At 42.1% G+C, this 25,747-nt stretch overlaps 1 protein-coding gene across 2 annotated transcripts in view; it reads left to right on the top strand.

Moving 5' to 3' along the window:
• megf8 (multiple EGF-like-domains 8) overlaps positions 1–25,747 on the top strand; it is a 34,797-nt gene extending 9,050 nt beyond the window's left edge. Inside the window, exons 16-44 of one of the 2 annotated variants that reach the window (XM_034123929.1) lie at positions 1,639–1,836; positions 2,476–2,736; positions 2,839–2,957; positions 4,141–4,272; positions 4,498–4,611; positions 4,754–4,837; positions 5,265–5,504; positions 7,116–7,300; positions 8,709–8,922; positions 10,201–10,441; positions 10,569–10,701; positions 11,361–11,611; positions 12,188–12,298; positions 12,388–12,506; positions 13,187–13,424; positions 14,893–15,064; positions 15,280–15,443; positions 15,886–16,021; positions 16,110–16,341; positions 16,429–16,591; positions 16,845–17,055; positions 17,493–17,707; positions 18,102–18,297; positions 18,530–18,698; positions 19,333–19,525; positions 19,617–19,787; positions 19,892–20,022; positions 22,522–22,654; positions 22,823–25,747. In XM_034123929.1, the coding sequence (XP_033979820.1) occupies positions 1,639–1,836; positions 2,476–2,736; positions 2,839–2,957; positions 4,141–4,272; positions 4,498–4,611; positions 4,754–4,837; positions 5,265–5,504; positions 7,116–7,300; positions 8,709–8,922; positions 10,201–10,441; positions 10,569–10,701; positions 11,361–11,611; positions 12,188–12,298; positions 12,388–12,506; positions 13,187–13,424; positions 14,893–15,064; positions 15,280–15,443; positions 15,886–16,021; positions 16,110–16,341; positions 16,429–16,591; positions 16,845–17,055; positions 17,493–17,707; positions 18,102–18,297; positions 18,530–18,698; positions 19,333–19,525; positions 19,617–19,787; positions 19,892–20,022; positions 22,522–22,654; positions 22,823–24,313 (6,417 nt within the window). In that variant the 3' untranslated portion in view covers positions 24,314–25,747. Of the gene's footprint in view, positions 1–1,638; positions 1,837–2,475; positions 2,737–2,838; positions 2,958–4,140; positions 4,273–4,497; positions 4,612–4,753; positions 4,838–5,264; positions 5,505–7,115; positions 7,301–8,708; positions 8,923–10,200; positions 10,442–10,568; positions 10,702–11,360; positions 11,612–12,187; positions 12,299–12,387; positions 12,507–13,186; positions 13,425–14,892; positions 15,065–15,279; positions 15,444–15,885; positions 16,022–16,109; positions 16,342–16,428; positions 16,592–16,844; positions 17,056–17,492; positions 17,708–18,101; positions 18,298–18,529; positions 18,699–19,332; positions 19,526–19,616; positions 19,788–19,891; positions 20,023–21,367; positions 21,632–22,521; positions 22,655–22,822 lie in introns of those variants that run through there. The other variant, XM_034123930.1, reaches the window with a different exon arrangement.

Genomic DNA, 25,747 nt, shown 5'->3' with positions numbered 1-25,747 from the left:
TTTAAGAGTAGTAGTACCGTTAAAAACCGTAACGATACCCGTCCCTAGATATTACACAAGTAAAGTGTTAAGAGAGTGAAATGTTGCTTTACGAATTTCAACACTTGATGCTCACATTGATTCCAGTTTCAGATACCTGTGTTTGGCTAACTGAATTGGTTTGAAGAGAGGAAACATTTTGACTAAAACTGGACTAAAACGTTTTGAGTTTTCGTCGACTAAAACTAGACTAAAACTATGAAGGATAAAAAGGACTAAAATGTGACTAAAACTAACAAACATTTTCGTCTAAAAACTAAAGGCCGCTACACACCCACCTGAGACCAAAGAACGCGTACCGAAGGCGTCCCGACTTTTACGTCAGCTTCGTCGCCTGCGTCGGCTACGCCGCCCGCTACGCCGCCCGCCTACGAACATACCGCAAATACTTCAGTCGACGAGTGGCAATAACTGGCCTTACCAGCAGGCAGCGGTAGTGTGAACAGCCAATCAGAGTGATTGCTTGGGCCGACTTTCTCTGACCTCACGCGGCCGATTCAACAATCGGCCGCGTGAGGTGTGAAAAGGTGCCGTAAAGAGACGACGGTGCGGGACACACCAACCTGAGTAGGGCGCCGCGAATGCCCGACTGCCTCTGACGGCCTCTGACGGCCTCTGACTCCCAAAATCGGGCTGGTGTGTCCGGGCCTTACGACTAAGACTAAATCAAAAATAGCTCCCAAAATTAACACTGTTCCCAACAAGATGCAAAAATTGCTGTTTATTATTGTTTCCATCCTACCAAATTTAGTTATTTTAGTCCCATGTTGAATAACAGTCATTAATGCAAGGCAGGCATTCCCACAGGAGAAACCAGTGCAGGACATGTAATCCTCTTTGAGTGTGTGTTGATATAACTATCTAACATACCTCACAATAAGATAGAGCTGTGTGTCAGCAAGGACAATAATAATAGAACAATATAAAGTGTATCATGATACGGGTGTTACCATTAAGTATATTCTGAAATGTTGTGGTACTGTAACAAAAAGTCAATATATATTGTCTTTTTAAACAAGAATTTATTTTGCAAAACATTCACAGTTTAAAGAATAAAGTGCCATATGCACGAAGTCTGAGTTTAAGTTGATTATGCAACTAAAACAGTAAAATCTTCATCTGCAAATATCAGAGTCCCTGTAACATCCAAGATCTTAGCACTACTTTGTGTAAGATCTGAGCCACATGTATATTTGCATATAAACTCTTAATTATAAAACAATACAATTTGTGAAGGTCAATACAGTATCACAAAACCTAATATTGTGTATATCTTTCTGACAGTTTTGATGCTTTTAAATGTCAAAGTAAACCTGTAAGCCTGTCCAATAGTGTAATGAAATCAGGAAAAATATTTGAATAGATTGTAATTGTGTTTTTAATATTGAATTCACTGCCTTATAATGGAAGATGTTTTCCTCATTTGTTAAATGCTATTTGACCAAAAAGTAGTTAACCAGGCATACCCTATCATTTTACGAGATAACTGAGAGGTGTATTAAATTAACAGCACTTATTTATTGCCTACCTTTCTTAACTCTTGTCCACTTTTTCTTACTTTCTCTCTTATTCTCTCTCATCTCTATCCCATGGGAGCAGGAGGTGGTGGGTCGCTGGGCAGCGCAGCAGGAGAAGGAGTTGAAGCTGCTGGCTCGAACAGACGGGAGCCGACTGTTCTCTAACCTGACGAGGGGAAACCATTACCTCGTTCAGGCGGAGGGATACCTGAACAACTCGGGCTCGGGACAGACCAGCGAGATGGCCCTGATATGGAACAGAACATTACCTGGAGGGAGTGTGAGTACTATATCATCAGACATAATGGAGATATATGAAATGGGACAACCCGATAAGCACCAGACACTAAACATAAATTATTTACTAGATATAATGTCAACATATCTAGATTTGGAGAGAGTTAATGTGTTACATTACACGCTTATAACACTAACCAAATACTCTAAAAACAATATTTATCCAACCCTAACTACTAAATGGTCCCTAAACATCAATTTCATTAGATTAAACCTTGGTTCAAAATAGGTTACATAATATAAACACATACACATCACTAGGGAAAATAAGGTTATTAGTTTAATGAGTCCCCAGCCATTAAGTGTTTTCAAAACCTTAAGATCTTTTCAAGGAGTGACACAGATAAAGACCTTTTTATAGTGTTTTAATTTCATCCCATACCTGTGGACCTCTGCAAACCTCACTCAAGCTTGAACATCTAAGTTTACGTTTATTACCCTTCATAAAGTAATTCCTCCTGTCCTATACATACAAACAAATGTAGCCTCTATAATAGGTGTTCGATGATTTTCACAACTGAACTGTAACTTATTGGTCTTTGCACATTTACACATCTGTATTTTTCATTCAGTAGTGAAAACCAAAGATAAACCGTTCCTCCATAACTTGCTCCCCCTGCAGGAGATCTCCTTCCTGTTCCTGGAGCCGTACCGCTCGGGGTCCTGCTCAGCGTACATGTCCTGCCTGGCCTGTCTGTCCGACCAGTCCTGCGGCTGGTGTCCCTCTTTGTCCCGCTGCCTGCTGCGAGACACCCCGGACATCGAGCCCTGCCCTGAGGGGGAGAAGGGGGAAGGCAGAGGAGATGGTGAGCGCCATCTGCTGCTAGCACCGCAGCACTGCACCCTGTGTGAGGAGTACAGAGACTGCTCTGCTTGCACTCAGGTAACGCCTCATTTAAACAGGTTTTCATTGCAGCTGATGTTATATAACTTAATTTGGAGCTGCTGTGTTTCGCACTCATGCTAACCTTACTTTGGCCTGCAGGATACTTTTTGTGAGTGGCAGATCAACTCCAGCAAGAAAGGCGACTACCAGTGCAGCCGACGGGGACGACTAGATGGATCCATACGGGACCCAAGGGTGTGTCCTAAAGTCTGCAACCAGTGAGTTAAAACAACTTATTTTCACCAGAGGACATTTCAACAAGAGCCTATAGCCCATCCATAACATTTATCTGTTTGCAACTCACATATATCATATACATCAATATTCCAATTACTGGGATGTAACGATACCAAAAACTCACGGTACGATAATATCGCGATAACAAGTCCACGGTACGATATTTATCGCGATATTGAAAAATAAAGAAAAATCTTTTTTTGAAAATGTTATTAGGACTTTTTTTTTTTTTTTACTTGAAAAAATGTTCTTTATTAAATGATAAATCTGATTTGTACAGCATTTTAGTAGGATAGTAGTATTTTAAAGTGTCAACAATATAATAATCAGACCCTGCAATACAATAAATCAAGTTTCACTTTAGTTTTTCAAGTAACTCAACTCAAACTCACTAACTCACTCACTCAGCATCATCAGACAGGTTATTTTTTAGGAATATGAGCATGTCCACATTTCCAGGTAGAAGCTGGGATGTTTGGGCGTTTACAATATCCCCTGCTGTGGAAAAAACTCTCTTGCTTGGTACTGATGTTGCTGGGACAGAGAGATATGCTTTGGCCATGGGTGACAGCAGTGGGTCAAACTGTGCATTGTCTCTCCACCACTTCAAAAACAATACCGTTTTTGCCAAGAAGGTGAGGCTTATTGACAGGGCGAGATATACATATACTGTTGGTACTTGTCAATGTCTCTAGGTATGTAAATGTGGCCCTGTAAATACGACGTCCTTTTGTGTTATCTGTTGTTTTATGTTCATGTTGTAACCTACTTGCTGCCATGTTGGACCGGTCGAAAAAGAGATCATCATCTCAATGGGACCACCTGGTTAAATAAAGGTTTAAAAAAAATATATTCGTCTCACGACGGTATCGAGACATTTATTTATCGTGATATTCGATATATCGTTACATCCCTACTGTATATAGACTATTCTGCACAGTTTCTGTCATATTCTGTTTCTATTATATTCTATTTTATTTTATTTACTTGTACTTTACTTGTTTTATTGTGTTGCACTGTTGGAGGAGCCTGTGACCTCAGATTTTCATTGTCATAACTACACTGTAGCTATGCACACATGACAATAAAAGCCTTGAAACTTGAAACTATAACTCTTAATTGTTGTCCTCCTCTCCTCTCTGCACATCTTTTCGTCTTACATAGGAGGAGGACGTGTGGTGAGTGCCTCTCTAACTCCAGCCAGTGTGCATGGTGTGAGTCGGCACAGGCCTGCTTCTACTTTGCTGCCTACCTCACAAAATACCCGTATGGAGAGTGCAGGGACTGGTACGACAGGTAAAATGAGAACATTTGAACACTTTATTTGTTGTCATGTTTCGCTGACAGTCGATACACATATTGAGTATTTGCATTTATCTGCTTTCCTGTGATTTAAACATGAACACATGCAGCAGTACACTCGCATTTTAATGCAATTACTTGTATTTTGTCAGTCAATGAGTTGAAACCAACCTTAATCAAATATTTATTTTTATCATTCCTTATTCTCTCCCTCTTCAGTGTTCATTCGGTTCCCCAGTGTAAGCAATGTTCAGCTTTAAACACGTGCACAGACTGCCTGAGAACCTTCCAGTGTGGCTGGTGTGGCGACCACAACAATCCCACAATTGGAAAGTAAGTATTGCAACCGTACAACAAATCCCTTTAACAATATATTCTTTGTACAGAGAAAGTCCATGTACCACCAACACACCTGATGAAAGTCTTTATTGTGTTTTTCTTGTATTTATTCCATGTTTTCCATGATTTTTTTCAGATGTTTGAAGGGAGACTGGGGGGGAATGGACGACCCCTCAGTTTATAACTGCAGTGTGGCTGTGGCTGAAGCACGAGCTGCAAAGTAAGATATGTCTCATTACACTTCCTGCTGTAAGCATACAACTATTTCCTAACGAGAAAATGTCTTAGGTTATCTGGGTAGTTTTACTTAGTATATTATATATATATTTATTTTTTTATTATTGAACTCGTTGTAAATGTATTTTGGTTGTTAAGTCCTTGGATAGGGAAGAAGTCCTTATCTTGTTTTTCACAATACAGTTACTCCAAGTTAAGTGGGAAAAATGCATTTGCAAAGCACGTCAATAAATAAAATCCACTTGACCCAGTCTATGTAATGAAAGAATATATTTTGATGTAATCAGTTGTATACATCTGAAAAATAAATATATGGATTTCGTTCTGTTTCTAAATGATATGTGGGCTTACATACCTTAGTAAATCTGCCACTGGGTAGATTAAACTGTTGTTTTTTCCTTCTCTTCCAGTCCTGACCCTACGACCTCTGCGCCACCGCGACCTCTGGAAATGGAGATGGAGCTGGAGCTGTTGGAAAACGAAGAGCAAGATGCCATCTGGTCGTACCCCACCTGCCCAGATGTGGAGGAATGCAGGCTGGGTCTCCACAACTGTCACTCCTTCGCCACCTGCATCAACACGCCCACCTCCTACGAGTGCCACTGTGAGCGAGGATACACCGGGGACGGCACGCTGCACTGCAACCAGACGTAAGAAGTGTTCCTTTGTTCATCCTCCTACTCTCTCAAAAGGGTTGTTCATAATTCACTTAATTTTTTTAAACAATATCTTTATTGAGTTTTTCATTTTTTACAAACATAAACAATGACATCCACAAATACAGATATTAACAATGAGTGAATAAGACATGTACAAATTAGTTGGCAATCCATGTATAATATACAGTACAATACGTAACCAACCAGGTAGCAAAGAACAAAGACACCAGGTGACAAGACCAGAAAACATTTAATAAAATAACTGACAAGAAAATAAATAATAATAAAATAAAAAATGAATCAATTACAATAATCAAATGCATTTAAAGACAAACATAAAGGCACTCAGCAATACAACTATTTCCAAGCAGCTGTTTACTTTGGCTTTCCAGAAACTTCAGTAAGGGATACCACCGTTTTTTTTCCCTCTGGCTATGTAGGTGAGTTGTTCCAGTACTATACAGGATGCCATTTCTTTTCACAATTAACTATTAATGCTTTCAGTTAAACAGTAAAACAAAATGGTGTCCATCCATGACATTTCATGCAACAAGATGGCTGCTAACTCTTTTGGGTGAAGAGGGGACTCGCACATGTTTTCCATAAGTCAGGGTGTCCGCGGGGTCTTAAAAAGTATTAAAAGTTGATAAATCAATTTAGCCAAAATGAAGGCTATTAAAAAGTATTAAACGGCATTTTCCAAGGTATTACATTTTGTAGCTTGTTTTCAATAAGTATATAAATTGTCCAAAGAGGTTGTATTCTACAGTCTGCCTGAATGTAATCATTGCGTAGGTGTGTAGTGTGATTCTGTGTTTATGGCATCCCGTTGGATTTGACGTCATCTGAACAGGACATCGCACGCTCACTGCTTGATAGCGCGCGAAGGTCCGTTTACGCCGGTTGTTAAACAACATCGTTATGGGGAAATGCAAGTTTGCGTCCAAATGGTTGGAAGATAAGGAGGAAGGACAATCAATACTGTATATAGTCAATGTGAGGTCAAGTGTGTCGCCAATGTAACCGGTTAAAACTCCAAGTGGCGATGAGGTCTTAAAATGTATGGAAAGGGTCTTAAAAAAGGTCTTAAAAGATTTTACATTTGACTTCAGGATTCCTGCATATTCCCTGCATAAACATTGCAGCTGGTGATAAATGGGTTTAACTTGTTTGTGCATCAGTCTTGTCGGTTAATAATCAGTAAACCAGGCAAGACTATTTATATAACACAATTTAACAGAAGGCTGTTCAAATAAAAATAAATAAAAGCATTAACATATAGTGCACAACAGATTATAAAATGATATATAAAACCATTTAAAAACACAATAATTGAAAAGCCATGAGAATACAAACAAGCTAAAATAGATTTTAAGTAAAATACGATAATTAAAGTTACAGTGCAGTGTAAAATATAAATAGTTATTTCATTTAATAGAAGGCTGCGTCAAAAACAAGGGTCGGTTATCGATCGGAAAGAAATCTGAATAAGCATCCCTTGTCTTAACATTCAAATCTTCCTTACCTTTCCCTTTTGGTCATCAGGCTTGCTTTCGTACAGCTGTAAAAAAGGTAATACAATAATTCCCCCCCTTCCCACAGGTGCTACAACGAGTGCCGTGAGGGTCAGTGCAGCGGCAGCCCGCGGTTTGAGTGTGAATGCTCCCTCGGCTGGACGTCTGACCCCGCCACGCTGGTCCTCAGTGGGGTCGAATGTGACGTAGACTGTGGCTGCAACTTCCACTCCACCTGCATCACTGCACCGGGGATCTGTGACGAATGCCAGGGTGAGACCTTAATATACGACTCATTTCAATATCAGAATCAGAAACGGGTTTATTGCCAGGTAGGTTCACACATACGAGGAATTTGACTTGATGTCATGGTGCATACATAAAATATAAAACAAGAAATCTTCAAGGACACTGTAATAAAATATAGTTAAATAGCAATAAAATAAAGCAGTAATTTACAGCGAAATGGAATGCAATGAGTTATAGAATATAAAATATGAAATAAGAATATGTGCAGTAAGCCGTATTTGAACATTGTGTGCATTAATGTAATGCATATAGAGGGTGTTTCTCAATGTCGGGGGAAGGCTGCTCCAGAGCCACTATTTCAAGGATGCTACGCCATCGAGTCCCGCCGAAGGACTGTTCCAATGTCCAGGATGCTTGGAATTCTACGGAGGCCGGCGTACTTCGTAGCGGGACATTTCAAAGTTGCACATGTGTAGACTCCACGGTCTTAAAATCCCCACAATGCTTTGCGCACGGACCAATTTCCAAATCTTTGGAGGAAATCGCGCTCCATTTAAGGCGGGGCCTCGCATATGACGCACACCTGTTAGCCTGTTCCACCATTCTTCGTTTTCCGAGGCTAGGAAGGATTCTTGCCTCGCTTCTGAAGCAAGTGACTCGGAAGACATGTGCTACCAAGCAAGCGTCCTCGACATTGAGAAACACCCACTCTCTACGTTGTGTCAGTCGGGGGGCCGGGCCTTGTTTAAGAGGCCGGCAGCGGACGGGAAGAAACTGTTCAGGTGGCGAGAGGTTTTGGTCCTGATGGAGCGCAGCCTCCTGCCAGAGGGGAGGGGGGTGAACAGTTTGTGGCAGGGGTCTGGAAAAACATGACTTAACTCTTGTGTTAAGTCATGTTTTTGTATTTATCTCATACTGAAACAGGTCAATTTATGAGGTAACATCATATTCGCAGTTTGTAAATTACACTGCATGCCAGAACATCTGGGAGCAAATGCATTTTATATGCTACACAAATTATGGCCAGGATCCGTTGAATTTTCGGGAATATTGGGTTGCAGATTAGAATTTTCCCAAAGGGGGTTTGTTTAGCATGAAACACTTGAAGTAACTAAAGGATAAGTTAAAAAATAAAGTAGAAAGAAAGTGAGCAATGATTGAGAGTCAGAGCTAAACATTTCAGATGTGTGTATCTCACGCTGCACTGTCACTTTAATTCATGTACCTTTGTTATTCATGTTTTATTATCATTGCTTTTAAATGAGTGTTTTTAAATGACATTTTATAATATGTTTCTTAATGCTCTTAATGTCTTTCATTTTTGTAAAGCACTTTGAATTGCCTTGTGTTGAACGGTGCTATATAAATAAACTTGCCTTGCATTTTTTTTTTAATATTTAAGCTCATCTGACATGCTTCCTTTGTCTTCCAGATTGGACGACCGGCCCCCACTGTGAGGACTGTCGCCCGGGCAGCTTTGGATCGGCGCTGTCTGGAGGCGAGGGCTGTGTGCAGTGTGAGTGTAACGGCCACGGTCACCCTGTGCGAGGATACTGTCACAACCAGACCGGCCAGTGCTACTGTACCCACAACACACAGGGGCCGCACTGTGAGTCCTGCCTGCCCGGATACTACGGAGACCCCAGGTGAGGAGAGTTTCATCCTTTACCAGTGTTAAGGATACTTAACACTTATATTTGCTGTTGTAACTTATTGTCTTCTGTTTGCGATTGTATTAATGTGTTATTTATTATTTGCATGTACAGCACTTTGGCTCGACCAAAAATCGTTTTTAAAATGTGCTATATAAATAAAACCTGATTTGATTTGAAGGAAGACTACAAGCAGCAACAATGTCATATTTTAAACCATTCTATAATAGAAAATTAGGACTTCACTGTTGGCATACAGTAAATGTTGTACCTACCTTACTTAAAGGTAGGGTATGTAAGTTTGAGAAACCGGCTCGAGATACACTTTTTGTTATATTCCATGGAATGCTCTTAACATCCCGATAGCAATGAATATCTTAAGTGCTTTGACAAAAAATCCATAAAAAATGTAATCTGTGGAAGCCGTAGTACTGTAAAAAGCACGACCAATCATCTGAGCCGGCCCGGCTAAAATAACTGGATGGCCTACCTGCCTGTCAGCCTTCCATCTGTGCACAAACTTATCTCGTGCCCTCATTGGTCATGTGCGCGTTCGTGTGTGTTGGAGGAGGGGCTCTATAAGGAAGTGGCAGATTTTCTCCGGTCGTGTATTTTCAAATTCTAGCGATTTCGAGCCGGTTTCTCAAACTTACCTACCCCACCTTTAAGTTGAAGTTTAAAGTGACACAAGTTCATATTTTGGCTGGACTCATTTCTAAAAATCTAAAAAAGACTCAAATTAAAGCAGCCGTCATTGACTTAAACTATAACAAAATAAGATAAGATGGACCTTTATTAATCCCCGTGGGGAAATTCAGTTGTTCAAGCAGCAACAGGGTAAGGGTGAAAAACAGGACAGCAGATTCACACAGATTAATAAAATAAAAAATAAAATCAAGATAAAAATTTAAATAATAATAATAAAAAAACTATGAAATAAGAAATGAATAAAAAATAGGAATAAAAATAAATGTCAGCATATATAGTTGTCTTTGGCTAAGATAAAAAGACATGGATCAGACTTTTTATTCCAATAAAGCTTGACTTAAAAAGCAGTTTGACTATATCATATGATTAAATACTAACAAGGACATTTGATGATTGATAATTAATAAATTCTCATTTATTTGTATCTAAACAAAAACAATTCAAAATCAGGAATCATGAAAAGGTATTGATAAAAACAGATAGTCTGAAAACAGTGGAAGTGTCTTTGGTTGATTCTGTATTTCCTATCCTAACCCTACCCTGACTCCTTTCTCTCTCTAACAGGAACAATGGCACCTGCTACCGTCAGTGCCAGGGCCGCTCGGTGCTGCTCTCCTCCACCTCCTCCTCCGCCATGCCTCTCTCCTCCTCTCTGGGATGGCGTAGTGGCACAGAGGGCAAAGGAGGACTTTCTCACTGCCTGTGGGTCCTGTCTGTGACGGAGAACCTGGCTCCATGTCTACCCAGACAGCTGTGCCCCCCTGTGGCCCTCACACTACACCCTGACTCCCACACGCATTGTAAAGTGAGTCTACAAATACCATGATTATACACACAAGCTAAACAACATGCTAGCTGTGATGTAGCATTAAACATAGTTAGTATTCCTCTCTATATAACTGACCTTATGTTCTTTATGTTTTGTTCTGCAGAGCTCCTTTGTCTATGTGTTTGACGGCCTCCCTCGTTTCCTGCCCAATGGAGTCGTACATTCAGATCACAACCTGATTGGTGCATTTTGTGGCACCACCAGGACTGAGCCTATCACAGTGGAGGCCACCTCAGGTAACTATCTTTCTGCTTCGACACAAGTCCTTTGCAGACCCACAGCAAAGGTTGAGCAATTGAAATGGTGTCAATCAAGTTTTATTTTAGTTATACTGTCCAAAATAACATATTACCAGTTTGTCTAAGGGAGTTATTTAGACTGTACAGCATTCGAGACATCTGTCCTTAGACACTTGCAGTGCACAAGGAAAGATATTCTTAAAATAATCCCCATAATTATTAATGGGATTTTTTTTTTTAAACCTTTAGGAAAGACCAACAGAGGAAGGATCCTTCCTACTGTAGGACAAACCTGAAATAGATAATAGACATTTATATTCTGCATTATTCAGATACGTTATAGATCTATATCTTCCTCCTGTTATACATATATTTACTTTTTATGTTTATTTTTATTTTACTATTCTTTTAACTAATATGCAATGCGTTGTTAACATGCTGCTGTGATTTTTGTTTTTGGGATCAATAAAATATATCTTATCTAAACAGCACGGTAGTGGTAGCTGTGGGCTACTACACATCCCTCTAATCACATTAACTACCACTCAAGTCCCCTCGGTGGATTGGGAAAGTCCTTTTAATGTCAAACATTGAAACATTTTATTCAAACTCTTAGCTTGATCAAATGTATATTGTCTTTTCTTTGTTACCTCCAGGCGTGATCTCTGTCTACTTTGAGGCCAACGTCTCCTCGAACAAACCTCAAGGCTTCAACGCGTCTTTCTGGGTGCGGCGCTGTCAGCAGAGCTCTGATGACGGAGAAGAGGGGTCTCCTGTGTGTCCGGGGGGGGCCGTGTGCCAGGAGGGGCTCTGCCAGTGCCCGCAGGGATTCGGAGGACCCCACTGCGACCGGCCCATGTGCCCTCAGGACTGTGGAGTAGCAGAAGGACGAGGAGCGTGTAATATAGTAAGAATTCTGATTATATATCAAGACGTATACATTTGGTTTTCATTTCTAAATTGTCTCAGTGGCACAGGGATTATTCAGTTCTGAGAATATAATGGTTTCCGAGTTAAAAAATACTTTTTAGAATTAGAAAAAACTATAAACTGTAGCTTATACTCTTTGCCATTTGATTTGTTGTGATGTTTTCATAAGATTCAAGATTACATTTTAAGGTTTTATTTTCATGCACAATAGCTTAGTAAATAAAAAAACAGTTGGCAGAATCAAACCATTAAATGACAGCCATTTTGATTAAATGTTTATGAATAATTGGTCAAAGTACATGAACTACCAAGTCCCAGGCCCAACCAACAGTGTAACATACAATATACTTACTACATAAACAACAATAATGCAAGTGATACAATGCTATAAGTAAAATGCAGGAATAAATAAACAATGTACATGTAAAATATAATAAAATCAATATCATTCTTCTCCATCTATAAAAAGACAGCTGTAAAATTAGGTTTCTTGGTCATGATAGTCATGTTACACATTTTCCTTGATTGCTAACAAAAGTATTGTGTGTGTCAGTCTCTGGGAGTGTGTGTGTGCTCAGAGAACTGGGCTGGATCCGACTGCTCTGTCCCCCGCGACTCCAACAGCCTGCTGTGGGAAACACTGCTGGACACACAACTAACAGTGGTAAACATTCAAACAAATATCTTTTTCAATCTGCTGGTTCTTTAATAGTACACACAAACACACGTTCATTTTGCCCCATTGCTCCACAGAACCAGGCCCACAGGTTCCTGCACAGGATGGGTCACTCTCTGGTGTCCGGGCCGCAGGGAAACCTCTGGATGTACGGAGGACTCTCTCTGACACAGGGCATTCTGGGTAATGTCTACAGGTACGTCTTGTGTAACCCTTAGACTGGTCTGAGTTTAAGGTCTAGAAGTGTTTTAGGTTTGATAATAATAGTTAGAAAAATGCTTAATTGTTACCACTATCTTTTCAAGTGTAGTGATATGCTTGAATTCAATTATACTCTTTGACATTTTTTTTATTTTTAACTTAATCTGGTGTTTCAGCTACACCATAACTCATGTGAACCTAAAAAATATTTGTATTTTAAATGACACAATACTGTTGTCAAATGTTGTTGTTGTCTCCTTGCATCACCAGATGCAGAGCAGAACTGAATGAATTGCCATGAGCATTTAACCTTTTAAATGTAAATATAGAGATATTTTCTCATGTAAATTAATACTCCGCTGGGATAATCTGTTTTTGTTCATTTCTTCTTTTACATTTTTTGAACAGATACCGATATTGTTGTAATGATTTGTTTACTTTTAACCAAAGTTAACCTGAAAAAAAATAAACAACATGTCACTATACATTCATTTCTGTGGGTGAACAATTATTCAGTTAATTCTATTTTTGATTATAAAGGCATAGAGACTCTTGACATTTTGGGTTATGGTATCTTGGAAGTTCTTGAATTGTACTCTTAAAAAGTGGTCAACCCTGTATGTATAAAGCTCATGCAATGTCTACATGTTTCCATTTTGTCCCTGCTTTGTTTAGATATTCTGTGTCGGAGCACCGTTGGACCCAAATGCTGACGAGCTCATTGGAGGAAGGCTCGACTCCCGGTCCTCGCTACCACCACGCCGCTGCCATGCTGACCAATCACGAGTCCGGCTCTGGAAACCACGCAGCCAGTCACGACTGCATGTTGGTGGTGGGCGGAGTCACTAACAACGGTGTTGCCATGGATACCTGGACTCTGAATCTCAGCAGTTTGGTCTGGAGAGAACACAAGGTCAGGGGTTAGACTTACTGTGGAAAACATCTTAAAGGTCACCTATTATGCAAAATCCACTTGTTCATGTCTTTTCTACATCAACATGTGTCCCCTCTTCTTCATGTCTCTTCTACATCAACATGTGTCCCCTCTTCTTCATGTCTCTTCTACATCAACATGTGTCCCCTCTTCTTCATGTCTCTTCTACATCAACATGTGTCCCCTCTTCTTCATGTCTCTTCTACATCAACATGTGTCCCCTCTTCTTCATGTCTCTTCTACATCAACATGTGTCCCCTCTTCTTCATGTCTCTTCTACATCAACATGTGTCCCCTCTGTGTAAAGAGATTCTGAAAGTTTCAGGAACAAAGATTCTCTCTCTTTTTGTCCTGATCCATTTCTATAAAAACCTGTCTGAAAATGAGCTGATCAGATTTTGGCCACTTTATGATGTCATAACGATGTATTGGCTTGTGTAACCATTAGCCAATCACCAACCAAGGTAACCCCCCCCCCCCCCACCATATTACCTGAATCTCCTCCTAGAGCACCATTAGCCGCGTTCACACCAAGTACTTTGCCGTATTTAGTGCCGGCACTCAGAGCCCCAGCACGTATGACCCCAGGGCATTAAGTACAGATCGCGTTCACACTGGAGTACTTTTCTCTGAGGGAAGATTACGCAAATGAGCCGCTGACGTCACTTCGTCTTCTTCTACTTTGGGTTTACTGGCAGGCAGTAAACAACTTCACGGCGTATACTGCCACCCGGAGTCCCCGGCCGGAAGTCCCCGGAGTTGGGGACTGGCTTCTACTGAAGCCTTCCGAGTAAATCGCCAGAACGCCGACACCTCCTCATCTCCACCGCTCCCATATTTTGTTTTGTGTTGCTGTTAGTCTCTCTGCGTTTGTGCGCTGGGCGAATGCTAATGCTAATAATGCTAATGCTAATAATGCTAATGCGAGGATAATACAATGGCGGCTCTACAAAACATTTCAGAGTTGTACGAGGCGTGGTTTGCAATTCGCCCAGCCAACCAGAACTGGGGCACTTTTTTCCCCCAGGAGAGTACCATCTCTCAGCAGGCACTAAAAATGGGGGTAAAAGTTCCCGAGAAGTGCTCTTTTTGGTGTGAACGCGACATAAGGGGTACTAACGGAACTAAACGCGAAAAGTACGGTGAAAAGTACTCCGGTGTGAACGCGGCTATTGTGTTCTTTGTAACCAAATATCTCTCAGAGGGGCGTGGGGAGTGGCTCCTTATTTTCATCTAAAGTAACAGACAGAGAATCAGCACTTTTGAAACAGGGCTGAAACAGAGGGGATGCTGCAATGATCTGTTTGGTGTTTCAGCCAATCACTTCAGAGACATGTTTTGTATATATCTGACACCTATAATAAAGTAATGAAAAACAGTATGATAGGGGACCTAAAATCTTTTGTTTCTTTTCACTCTAACAAATTGATATCTCTTCCATATATAGAGCACGCTGCTGCCCCCGTTGGCCGGCCACACTTTAACGGTGCGCAGACACTCCTCCGTGCTGTTGATTGGAGGATACTCTCCAGACAACGGCTTCAACCACCACCTGCTGGAGTTCAGCCCTCGGACCGGAAACTGGACCATCATCTCCCACGTTGGCACACCGCCTACAGGTTTTTGAGGCCTTTTATTACGGGTTGTATTTGAGCTTTTACTCCCTCTGTAACTCATTGATTTATGAAACACTGATATAAGTACAGACATCATTATTTGTAGTCAATAGGAATTCATTACATTTTCAGAGAGGGAGAAAACAAACAACACAAAAACAACCATTTTCTTTTCCTTTGCACTTCAACCTGTTTTGCATTATGTGTTCTTCACTCAGGTTTATACGGTCACTCTGCAGTCTACCACAAGCAGACCGATGCCATCTACGTGTTTGGAGGCTACCGCTTCCACGTAGAGACGGTGGAGCCCTCAGGAGAGCTCTACAGTCTGTACTACCCCAGCCTCACCTGGTCCCTGCTGGTGCCCTCACAGGGGGTCAAGGTAAGGATTCAAAAAGAGGTGTAATCTTCTATTCATGGGCATTATGACATATAACTAGCTTATAGATTATGCATTTATAGCGGCACTTAGAAAGATGATGAACAGAGACACCAATCGTGATCACTTTTCATGTCAACATCATACGAAGCAGATGGGTGACCAACATTTTTCTTGTCCGTAGTTGTTTAAGGCGCTGTAAATAGCTTAAAGTGAATGTACAACCCGCTTCAAACCTTTTAAAATGACGGGACAGTATTCATATTATCTCCGTCATTGTAATAACAATTCAGTCAATGGTGAAACATATTTTATTAACGTGGCCTCTTCTCGATGCTCCTCTTACAGTCTGGTAAATAAGTCAAGCTAAGCATTTATCCTCTTATCAGTCCGCTGCATATAGATAACCTATCTATTCTTGCTGTGTCATCTCTTCGCTGCGCAGCCCCTGTCCCGCTTCTTCCACACTGCAGCCATGATCAAAGACACCATGGTGATTGTCGGGGGCCGGACCGAAGCAGAGGACTACAGTAACTCAGTGTCTCTGTACCAGATCAACTGTAACACCTGGATTCAACCAGGTGACTGCCTTAAGGTCTTCCTGCAGATTCATTTTCAGTCAAATCATGATTTACCGTCCAATAACGTATGTTTTCCTCCTTCCTTCAGTCTCAGTTATAGGAGATCCAGTGAATCGTTCAGTGTCTCTTGCCATGACGAGCTGGGGCGGACGTCTCTTCCTGTCCGGAGGCTTTAATGGCGTCACGCTGGGCCGACTCCTGACCCTGACCATGCCCTCTGATCCCTGTGCCCTGCTGCCCACCCCAGAGGCCTGCAACACCACCACCGGCAGCTGTGTCTGGTGTCGGGCAGCCTGTGCATCTTCTGATACAGCTGAGAGGTAACGCTTTGGCTGAAAGAAACTCTAAATAAAGTGTTGTATGTGTATCTCCAACTTACAGTCCCCCCCCCTCCCCCTCTCCATCAGAATTGGATGCTTGACTGGTCAGTCTCCGTGTTCCCCGACCCCCCGTCAGCCGGACCAGTGTCGCAGACTTAAGACCTGCAGTGAATGCCTCGCTCGACACCCTAAAATATTCACCAATCCGTTACTGGTAACATCCTATGCACCTACATCGAAACAATCACTAGTAAGTAATCACCATTTGTTTGTAGAGTTGACAAAATGACTGTAAAAACATTACAAATGTGAGTAAAAAGATGAAAAACTAATGGTAACAATAAACAACAATGTGCAAATACAGAATTGAAGACTTAACAGATTTAAGGATTAAGGGGCCGAAAAGGCCAGTGGTAAATAAATAAATAAGTGTCTTTAGCCTAGCTCAAAGAAAGACAGCTTCTTTCCTCAAACTAAGACCTGTTCCTTTCTGATCCTCCCAGCCTGCTCTACATTGTAAGTGGTGCACAAACTGTCCAGAGGGCGCCTGTATCAGCAGCTTTGTCAGCTGCACGTCTGAACACGACTGTCGCATCAACCAGAGAGAGATCTTCGTGTCCAGCAACTGCACTGAGACCAGCTGCGAGGCGTCCGACTGCCCCAAGTGCACCTCCTCTGGAAAATGCATGTGGACTCGCCAGTTCAAACGCACAGGTACGGTGATTGTGTTGTAAAGCCTTGAAAAGATTATGATGTTTTTTATCATATATATATATATATTTTTTTGAATTATTTAGAATGTGTAAAACAATAATAAAAAAATGAATAATAATAATGAAATGAAACATGATAATTATTATACTATACAAACTTAAGCAGTGTCAAATTGATAGAATTGATTGGTCTGGAACTGAAAATAGAAAATATATATATTTATTTTTTACATTGTAATTTTCTATTTTCTTATTCTCTATTCCTTTTTTTTATAAACATTTACAAACTTTTAATTTAATAATATATTTAAAAAATATTTGTATGTATGCTTTAATTTTCTAGTTGAATATGTCCTAGTCTGTTAATGTATGCAGCATCATATATCAAAACTAATTTCTTTAGGGCATTTCATAATAAACACTGACTGTGTCCCCCAGGTGAGACGAGGCGCATCCTGAGTGTGAACCCCACCTACGACTGGACGTGTTTCAGCTACGCTCTGCTCAACGTCTCCCCCATGCAGGTGGAGTCCTCCCCCCCCATGCCCTGCCCTCCCCCCTGCCACACTCTCACTAACTGCAGCCTGTGTCTGGGCTCCAGAGGCTCTGATGGGGGGTGGCAGCACTGTGTGTGGAGCATGGCTCTGCAGCAGGTAAGTCCGCCCCTTAAGTGCTTCACAGAATCTTTTATTTAATCAAATCGGATTCTTATATGCCAAATGATTTAAAGGGCTGTAAAAAATGTTTTATGTTTAAGAAAATGTATAAAGAAAGCGTAATTAGACAGTATGAAGTTGACTTTTGATTGTGTTCTGGTTTTATGTTTCAGTATTTGTAAGCAACTGAGACTGAAAGAATATTGCTTTTATTTGACTAAAATAAGATGTTCTTCTCCCTGCTCCTTTCCACCATGCGCTATAAAAAAAACAGTAGCCTATAAGTGTACATGTTTTGTAAAGTGTACATGTTTTGTTTTAAAATAACTGCCATATGTGGAATAAACAAATGAATCAATAAATATGGCTAAACATTCCCCCCTGTCTCTAGTGCATGAGCCCTTCCTACACGCCCCTGCGATGTGAGGCGGGTCAGTGCGGTCGCCTGCTCTCCGGGGGGGACTCCTGCTCGCCCCAGTGCTCCCAGCTCACCCAGTGCTCCCAGTGCATTGCCAGGCCTCAGTGCGGCTGGTGTGCTGGTCGGGGGGGCAATGGGGCTGGAGGCTGCCTACAAGGAGGACTTGATGGTGAGAAATGTCTTCAGAATCAGAATACCTTTATTAGTCCCACAGAGGGGAAACGTACATTGTTACAGCAGAAAAGAGCCAAAGACAGCTTAATGTTACCTAAGAAACTATTCTAAAAAAACAATTATAATAATAAAAAGTTCAGCGATTGCGTTTCCCACCAGTTTCATAAACCACATTTCTGCTTTTCTGCTCTGTGGTCCCCTCATCTTCCTCCATTCTTGTCTCCCAGGTGTGAGTGAGGGTGTTTGCCCCCTGAGGAACAGCAGCTGGTCCTTCCTCCACTGTCCAGAGGAGGATGAATGTGCCAATGGCCATCACGACTGTAACAGCACCCAGGACTGCCACGACCAACCGCAGGGCTACCACTGCACCTGCAAACAGGGCTACATCCTCAGCAGGTGAGATCTGGACTCAGCATGTATGACTCAAACACTGAATTCAGGAGTATAGTTAAAGGTCACCTGTTGTGCAAAATCCACTTTTTCATGTCTCTTCTACATCAACATGTGTCCCCTCTGTGTAAAGAGATTCTGAAAGTTTCAGGAACAAAGATTCTCTCTCTTTCTGTCCTGATCCATTTCTATAAAAACCTGTCTGAAAATGAGCTGATCAGATTTTGGCCACTTTATGATGTCATAACGATTGTTTGGCTTGTGTAACCATTAGCCAATCACCAACCAAGGTACCCCCCCTCCCGTATCACCTGAATCTCCTCCAAGAGCACCATTGTGTTCTTTTTAACCAAATCTCTCTCAGAGGGGCGTGGGGAGGGGCTCCTTATTTTCATCTGAAGTAACAGACAGAGAATCAGCACTTTTGAAACAGGGCTGAAACAGAGGGGATTATGGGATGCTGCAATGATCTGTTTGGTGTTAGGAGCCAAACACTTCAGAGACATGTTCTGTATATAACTGAGACCTATAATATATTGATGAAAAACAGAATAATAGGGGACCTTTAAGAAAAATACTGTATTGCATAGTGACATACAGGTTTTCCAAAATCTTTTCTTTTTCTTTTTCCTCTGTACAGTGTTTCTGGTCAGTGTGAGCCGGTGTGTGCACAGGGCTGTGTGAACGGGACGTGTATTTCCCCAGGAATTTGCCAGTGTCACTTCGGGTTTGTGGGAGATAACTGCTCCTCTCAGTGCAGTTGCAACAAACACAGCAACTGCGCCGGAGTCAGCAAACCGGATGTTTGCCTCGAGTGCCACAATAACACCATAGTAAGGGCTTATAGCAAATCACATGCACTCTAAACAGAGTTATGAAAACATTTCCAAACTGGTAATACAAATGTATCTCTTGTATTTCCAGGGTAAGCACTGTGAGAAGTGTAAGCCTCTGTTTGTGGGCTCTGCCAAGGGGGGCGGCACTTGTCGTCCGTGTCGGGAGTTTTGCAGGGGAAACAGTGATGTGTGTTTAACCGGAGACGAACATAAGAAGGCCCTTGAGAACCCACGGCTTTTCCCTCTTGACACCAGCAGCGTAAGTGTCTGCCGTTCTCATGACTATATGTAAAAAAACAAATCCACCAGAAAGTGTTCACAGTCTTTGTTCTCTGGCCCATAAACTCTTTGTGTCTTTATCAGATTCAGAGCGAGGTGTCGGAGGGTCCCACAGAGGAGAATGCTGTGTGTGTGAATTGCCAGAACAACAGCGTGGGGGACAAGTGTGAGAGCTGCCTCAGTGGTTTCTTCCTGCTTCAGGGGAAGTGTGAAAAGTGAGTAATATGCACTGCTCACAAAACAATGGATTCTCTTGCCTTGACCTAGGGATGTTAGATTTGCAAATATATCATCCTCTACCAGAGGAGTGAGTTAACGCAACTCTGCAACAGAACTGTTTGTGCCGAAGCGGGTTAACGTCGCTGTTCCAGGTTTGTTTTTTTTATTTCAGGATTGTGGCATTTTACAGGGTTATTTTTTTTTCTTGGACCAAAAGGCTAATAGAGGTTGTTGAACGTATTGAACTTGCTGCTCGCACACACACACCAAGTAGGTAAGTGAGGTAAGCCCAAGTAGGGTGACAAAACAAACCGGTTTACCTTAAAAAAAACACAAATTTGATCAACATTACCAAGTCTTTATTCATGGGGGCCGCGTGACGTCACTGTTTCCTTGCGCCACCATGTTTGTGTCCAAGATGATCCAAGAAAAAGCTCATTACGATCGATAAAGGCTCGTAAAACATTCCCCGGGATTTGTTGCTCTGCTGGCTGCGACAGCCGACGTCAGAGAAAAACCCCGGACTACAATTTGATTCGATCCCAAAGGAGTTATATCGCGGAATAAATGTTTGGATTCAACCAGACTGGACCACTGGCATCTAACTCCGGATGCCGTCAACACGTTGTTTCTGGTAAGCCCTCAATTTGGCTAGCAAACATATTTTTATCATTCAGTTCCCTAATCCAAAAACCCCTTTTTTTAAAACACTTAAACGTGGTTAGCTTCAGTCGTGTTCCTATAGACTGCATATATGCTCCTAACACGCTGGAAACAGACTGTATGTGAATAAGAGAGAAACATGTCTGAGAGAGTGAAAACACCTTGCTCGATTTTTCAGTTTTAAGCGGTGAAATGTTTTTGAAGTACATTTACTCAATTATTGTGAGTTACTACTACTTCCATGTTAAGGTTTAACATTTTTACTTCAACTGCCCTACATTTTAGAAGCCTATTTTGAGCTGTTTACTCCATTACATGTATTTGACAGTTCTAGTCACTACTAACTGTACATTAGCAAATCATACATCAACAGTAAATACACATTAACATACTGTACAATTAGATCCACCTTTTTGTATGTCTTTTTTTTAAAGTATCTGATTCTGAATTGGGAGATAGCTCATAACAAGTTATATTACTTTTGATAGTGTATTATGATGCTTATATGTTTGTAATGTGTACTGTTAAATGCAGGACTTTGAAACAGAGTTTTTCTACAATGTACTATTGCTATACACAATTTAAGATCCGAGTACTTCTTCCACATCTGTCAATACAATGATAAGAGGCATATGCACACATTAATATTCTGACATGTTTGCCTCCCTGTCTGTTTAGGAGGACAAGAGGCAGAAAAGCCCCGAGGCCAACATCAGGTTGAGCAACTGTAGCCCCCCGCAGTGAAGACACTCACCTTAAGACTTCCAGCACCAGCGATGCAACTGAGCATGAAAATGGAAGAACATACAGAATTTGTAAAGGATGCTAACAATTAATCCAATATATAGAATGCATTTCATATCTTATCTTAAAAATAGATACATCACAATATTCATTATTAAAGTAATAAACAGATGTATCCTCAGTTTTGGTTCCTCTGGTCTTTTTTTTTGTTTGCAACTGCAGATATTGGGACACTGAGCTAAATGTTGTTTACTATTTAGTCTAGATGTTGGGTTTTGAAGTATCCATCAGTCCAAGTCCTCTTCATGTAACCCTTACCCTTGGGTTAAATTGTGTAGCAGGAGTTCCATTTTCTCCAGCCTTGGTCAGCCATCGTTGTTCCAGCAGCCCATTTCTCATCAGGTCTCCCTGGTTCCCCAACACCTGACGAGGACCTCGTTGACCCGGTTGACGTCCGAGCCAGTCTGACTCTCGCATTAAGGGTCTTCCCCCAAGGGCCCTCACTGGACTTGCCCCACCTCCCGACTGGGAATCGAACCCCAGTCTCCTGTAACAAAGAAACAGACGACTGATTTGAGAGCATTTTCACTAATATCTTGTAATCTGTACGAGCCAGTGTCTGACATGTGAAGCTTATTTCTTGTTTAGTGACACGTTTTTCATCCTGCACCACCATCCATGAACATGTTGCTTTTGGAAATCTGGTATCCATGAATATGTCGGATGTACACATTAATATTAGGCTTTTAGATTTAAATAAAAAAGACTATATACTCAATGTTTTGGCACTGTCCACCTTCACCATTATACATTGTTACACAATGCCTGACCTCTGATATAACTACTGTGCATACTGAATGTTGTACTACTAAATTATAATTTTACCTTTTTATCTATGTGGTCTTACAGCAACAAATACGTGCTACTAATGAGATGGAAATGTCCCCATGCCCATTGGTCAGATAAATAAAATGTTGCAAAAAGACAATCCACAAAAATGCCTGAAGAAGCAGCACTCTTACTAAAACTCTCTTCTCCCCTTTAGTTTTCTCTCCTTTTAAGTGTGAATGTTCTCCTGTGCATTGCAGGTGTCAGTGTAACGGCCATGCAGACACGTGTAATGAACACGATGGTACAGGATGCCCCTGCCAAAACAACACCGAGACCCCCTCCTGCCTCAACAACGCTCAGAGTGACCGCAAAGACTGCTACAAGCAACAGGTATGCACTTAAGGCACTTCAAATATGGAAGAAGGCTTTTACTTTGCACATTTTTGACAACATATTATTCACACAGAAGTTGACCATGGTCACTGGTCACAATATCATCTTTGACTTTCTTTCTCTGCATTGTTAAAGGCAAAAAAAATGTTGTGCTCTTTTATTCAGTGTGCCAAGTGCAAAGACTCCTTCAACGGCACCCCGGTGAACGGGCGTCAGTGCTACCGTCAGTTCAACGTGGACACAGAGTGCTGCTTCGACCCCACGTCCCAGACCAACTGCTTCCATGACCCCACCATCCGCAACCTGCCCAGAGGCCGGACCGTCTTTTTCTCTGCGCAGCCAAAGTTCACCAATGTGGACATCCGGGTTACCATCGATGTTACCTTTGGGGAGGTGGAGGTGTACGTGTCCAACTCTCCTGACATCTTCATCGTGGACGTAGACAGATCCACAGGGATTCACACCATCAACATCGAGGAGGATCCAGCGACTCGAGGCACAGCGACTGGCGTAGATAAGGATTCACCTCCGTCCCCTATAAAGGTGTTTGCCAATGCCTCGTCCAGTCTCTTGGGTCCCTTGCTCTCCCACAATCCACTTCAGTTGCAAGCAAAAACCCCAGGGGCGGAGAAAGAGATGACAGAGGAGCGCGCTGAAGGACTCATCAGCTACATCACGGTGTGGAAACCTCAGACGGTGCTGATAGTCCGTGGTGTTCGAGATCGTGTGGTCATCACCTTCCCTCACGAGGTGCACTCCCTGAAGTCCAGCCGCTTCTACATCGCTCTGAGAGGGCTGGGAACTGACCAGAGGCAGGGGGAGTCGCAGGGTCTGCTGTTTCTGCGACAGGACCAAGCCCACATAGACCTGTTTGTCTTCTTCTCTGTTTTCTTCTCCTGCTTCTTCCTCTTCCTGTCCGTCTGCGTCCTCCTCTGGAAGGTGAAGCAGTTCCTGGACTTCCGGCGGGAGCAGCGCCGACACATCCAGGAGATGACCAAGATGGCGTCGAGGCCCTTCGCTAAACTCACCATTTACCTGGAGCCGGAGGAGCCTCAGCTCATCTACCTGCCGTCAGCGGGCGGGGGGGGCAGCACTGTGTCGCTCGCTCACGCCCGCACAAGCAAGCTAGGAGGTGTGGTGGTGGGTCAGAGGGGCCGGGCGGGGGGTGTCTCCTACAAACACGACCCGGGCTCTGGACCCACGGCGCACCACCACCATCACCTCACCCTGGGTGGAGGGGGCAACGGCGGGCAGCACCTTCCGCTTCACTACCTGAACACCCACCACTATGCCAGCACCACGTCTGGCACCCCCGCCTCACAACATCATCACCCATCCACGTACAGCGGCTACCAGAACTTTTGCCGCTCCGACCCCTTCCTCTCTCAGCTCATGGGCTTTTCTTACTCCACCTTTAAGGTCGGGCCCATCACTCTGGAGCCCACGGACGACGGCATGGCCGGGGTGGCCACCGTCCTCTTCCAGCTGCCCGGGGGGGTCCTGGCTCCCAATCGGGCCTGCCTGGGCTCTGCACTGGTTACTCTGCGTCAGAACCTGCAAGAATACTGTGGCCATGGCAACGGGGGGGGTCACCCGGGGGGAGGGGGGCGCAAAGGTCTGCTCGGGCATCAACACCTCACCACTATGGCTATGTAGGGAAGCAACAATATAAGATAAGGTGTAAAAGAGAGGGGATGAATTTGTTTGAAAGCTGTAAGGCAAAAGTCCAAGAGTTATGTCGCTTCACGTGAGCATTTTGAACAGAGTTGTACATACACTGTAACATGAATTATTAAGTGTCTTTTATTTGTATTATGTATTGCAGTGCTTCACATGACCATGTCTCTGCAGTGCACTACAACTGCTTCATGCTTCAACAACACATCCTGTCTATGAGGTGTGAGCACACTCAGTCTCATACACAGACTGAAGCCGGACTGAGGACAAAACTCTTCTCACTGACAAAGAGAGGTGTTAAAAATACTCTCTTTGGAACCAACATGTGCTTTATACCCCAGAAAGTGACAATCAAAATTGCCGTTGAGAACAAAAGACTTTGGTTAGGCGTAATGTGCAAGATTGTGATTGTCAGCTCCGTGCAGGTAAACAAGTCAAAGTCGCTTGTGAGATGTTTTTTATATCACAGTCGATATGAGTGATTTATAACTGTAGCTCAGTATATGGCAGGCTTCGAGGCTACGTGTTTATGTTACACATTAATTTGTGTTTCTTCTCATCTGCCTTCACTTATTGCCTTGTCTGCGAGTCGAACGGCTTACACTTAATAACACATTTTGTTTCATGACTTGAACAAATAATGAAGGATGATGTTTTCCTATTAGTATAATAGTAAGATAATTTAGAAACACAACATAATTCGTCCATGAAAAGAAGAAAGTATGTGTCCTTTGGAAACGTTTGGTTACATTATGAAATGTATGTTGGTGTTTGGCTCGTTTTGCTGGACTGCTTTTTTCAGGCACCTTGTCTGCTTAAATGATTGTAATAACCAATCAATTTGATTTAAAAAAAGAAAAGAAATTGGATGTATAAAAATGAAAAGGTATGGAACATTTTACTTTATCGAAATGAACGCAACGGAAAGAATTCTCCTGGTGAGAGATTTTGAGAAGACGTGAAAGCTTTTTTATTTGTGATGAGACTGAATTACTTGTACTGTCAAGGTTAGTTTTGTTTTTTGTGTTTCCTCTCTGGTTTCCTTTTTGCACTGCATGGAGGCAATGAGCCCCATTATTCACGAGAAACACTAAGAGATGTCGTCCAGCCTCAGATGGCACACGAGTCATGAATGAACTCAGAATGATGCTACTGGCTTGTTATCGACTGAACTAAATCATGAACTGTATACTCACAGCAAAAGCTTCAAATACATACTGTCCCTATTTATAACAGCCCTCCACGATTAAGCATTAATACTGTTTTTTTTCTTTGTTCTTTTTTTAACATATTTTGTACATACATTTTGTTGTGTTTGTTTTTTTGTTTTCAAAAAAGGGAACAGTGCTGTACAGAATATTGCGTCAAGATTCTCTGTCCTGAGTCGGCTTAAATAAAGTCTGTGAAACATGA

The sequence above is a fragment of the Trematomus bernacchii genome, unplaced genomic scaffold (genome assembly GCF_902827165.1).
Source record: "Trematomus bernacchii unplaced genomic scaffold, fTreBer1.1, whole genome shotgun sequence".
Classification (NCBI taxonomy): Eukaryota; Metazoa; Chordata; class Actinopteri; order Perciformes; family Nototheniidae; genus Trematomus; species Trematomus bernacchii.
Note: the sequence above shows the minus strand (reverse complement) of the source record. Positions and strands in the feature narration are given on the sequence as shown.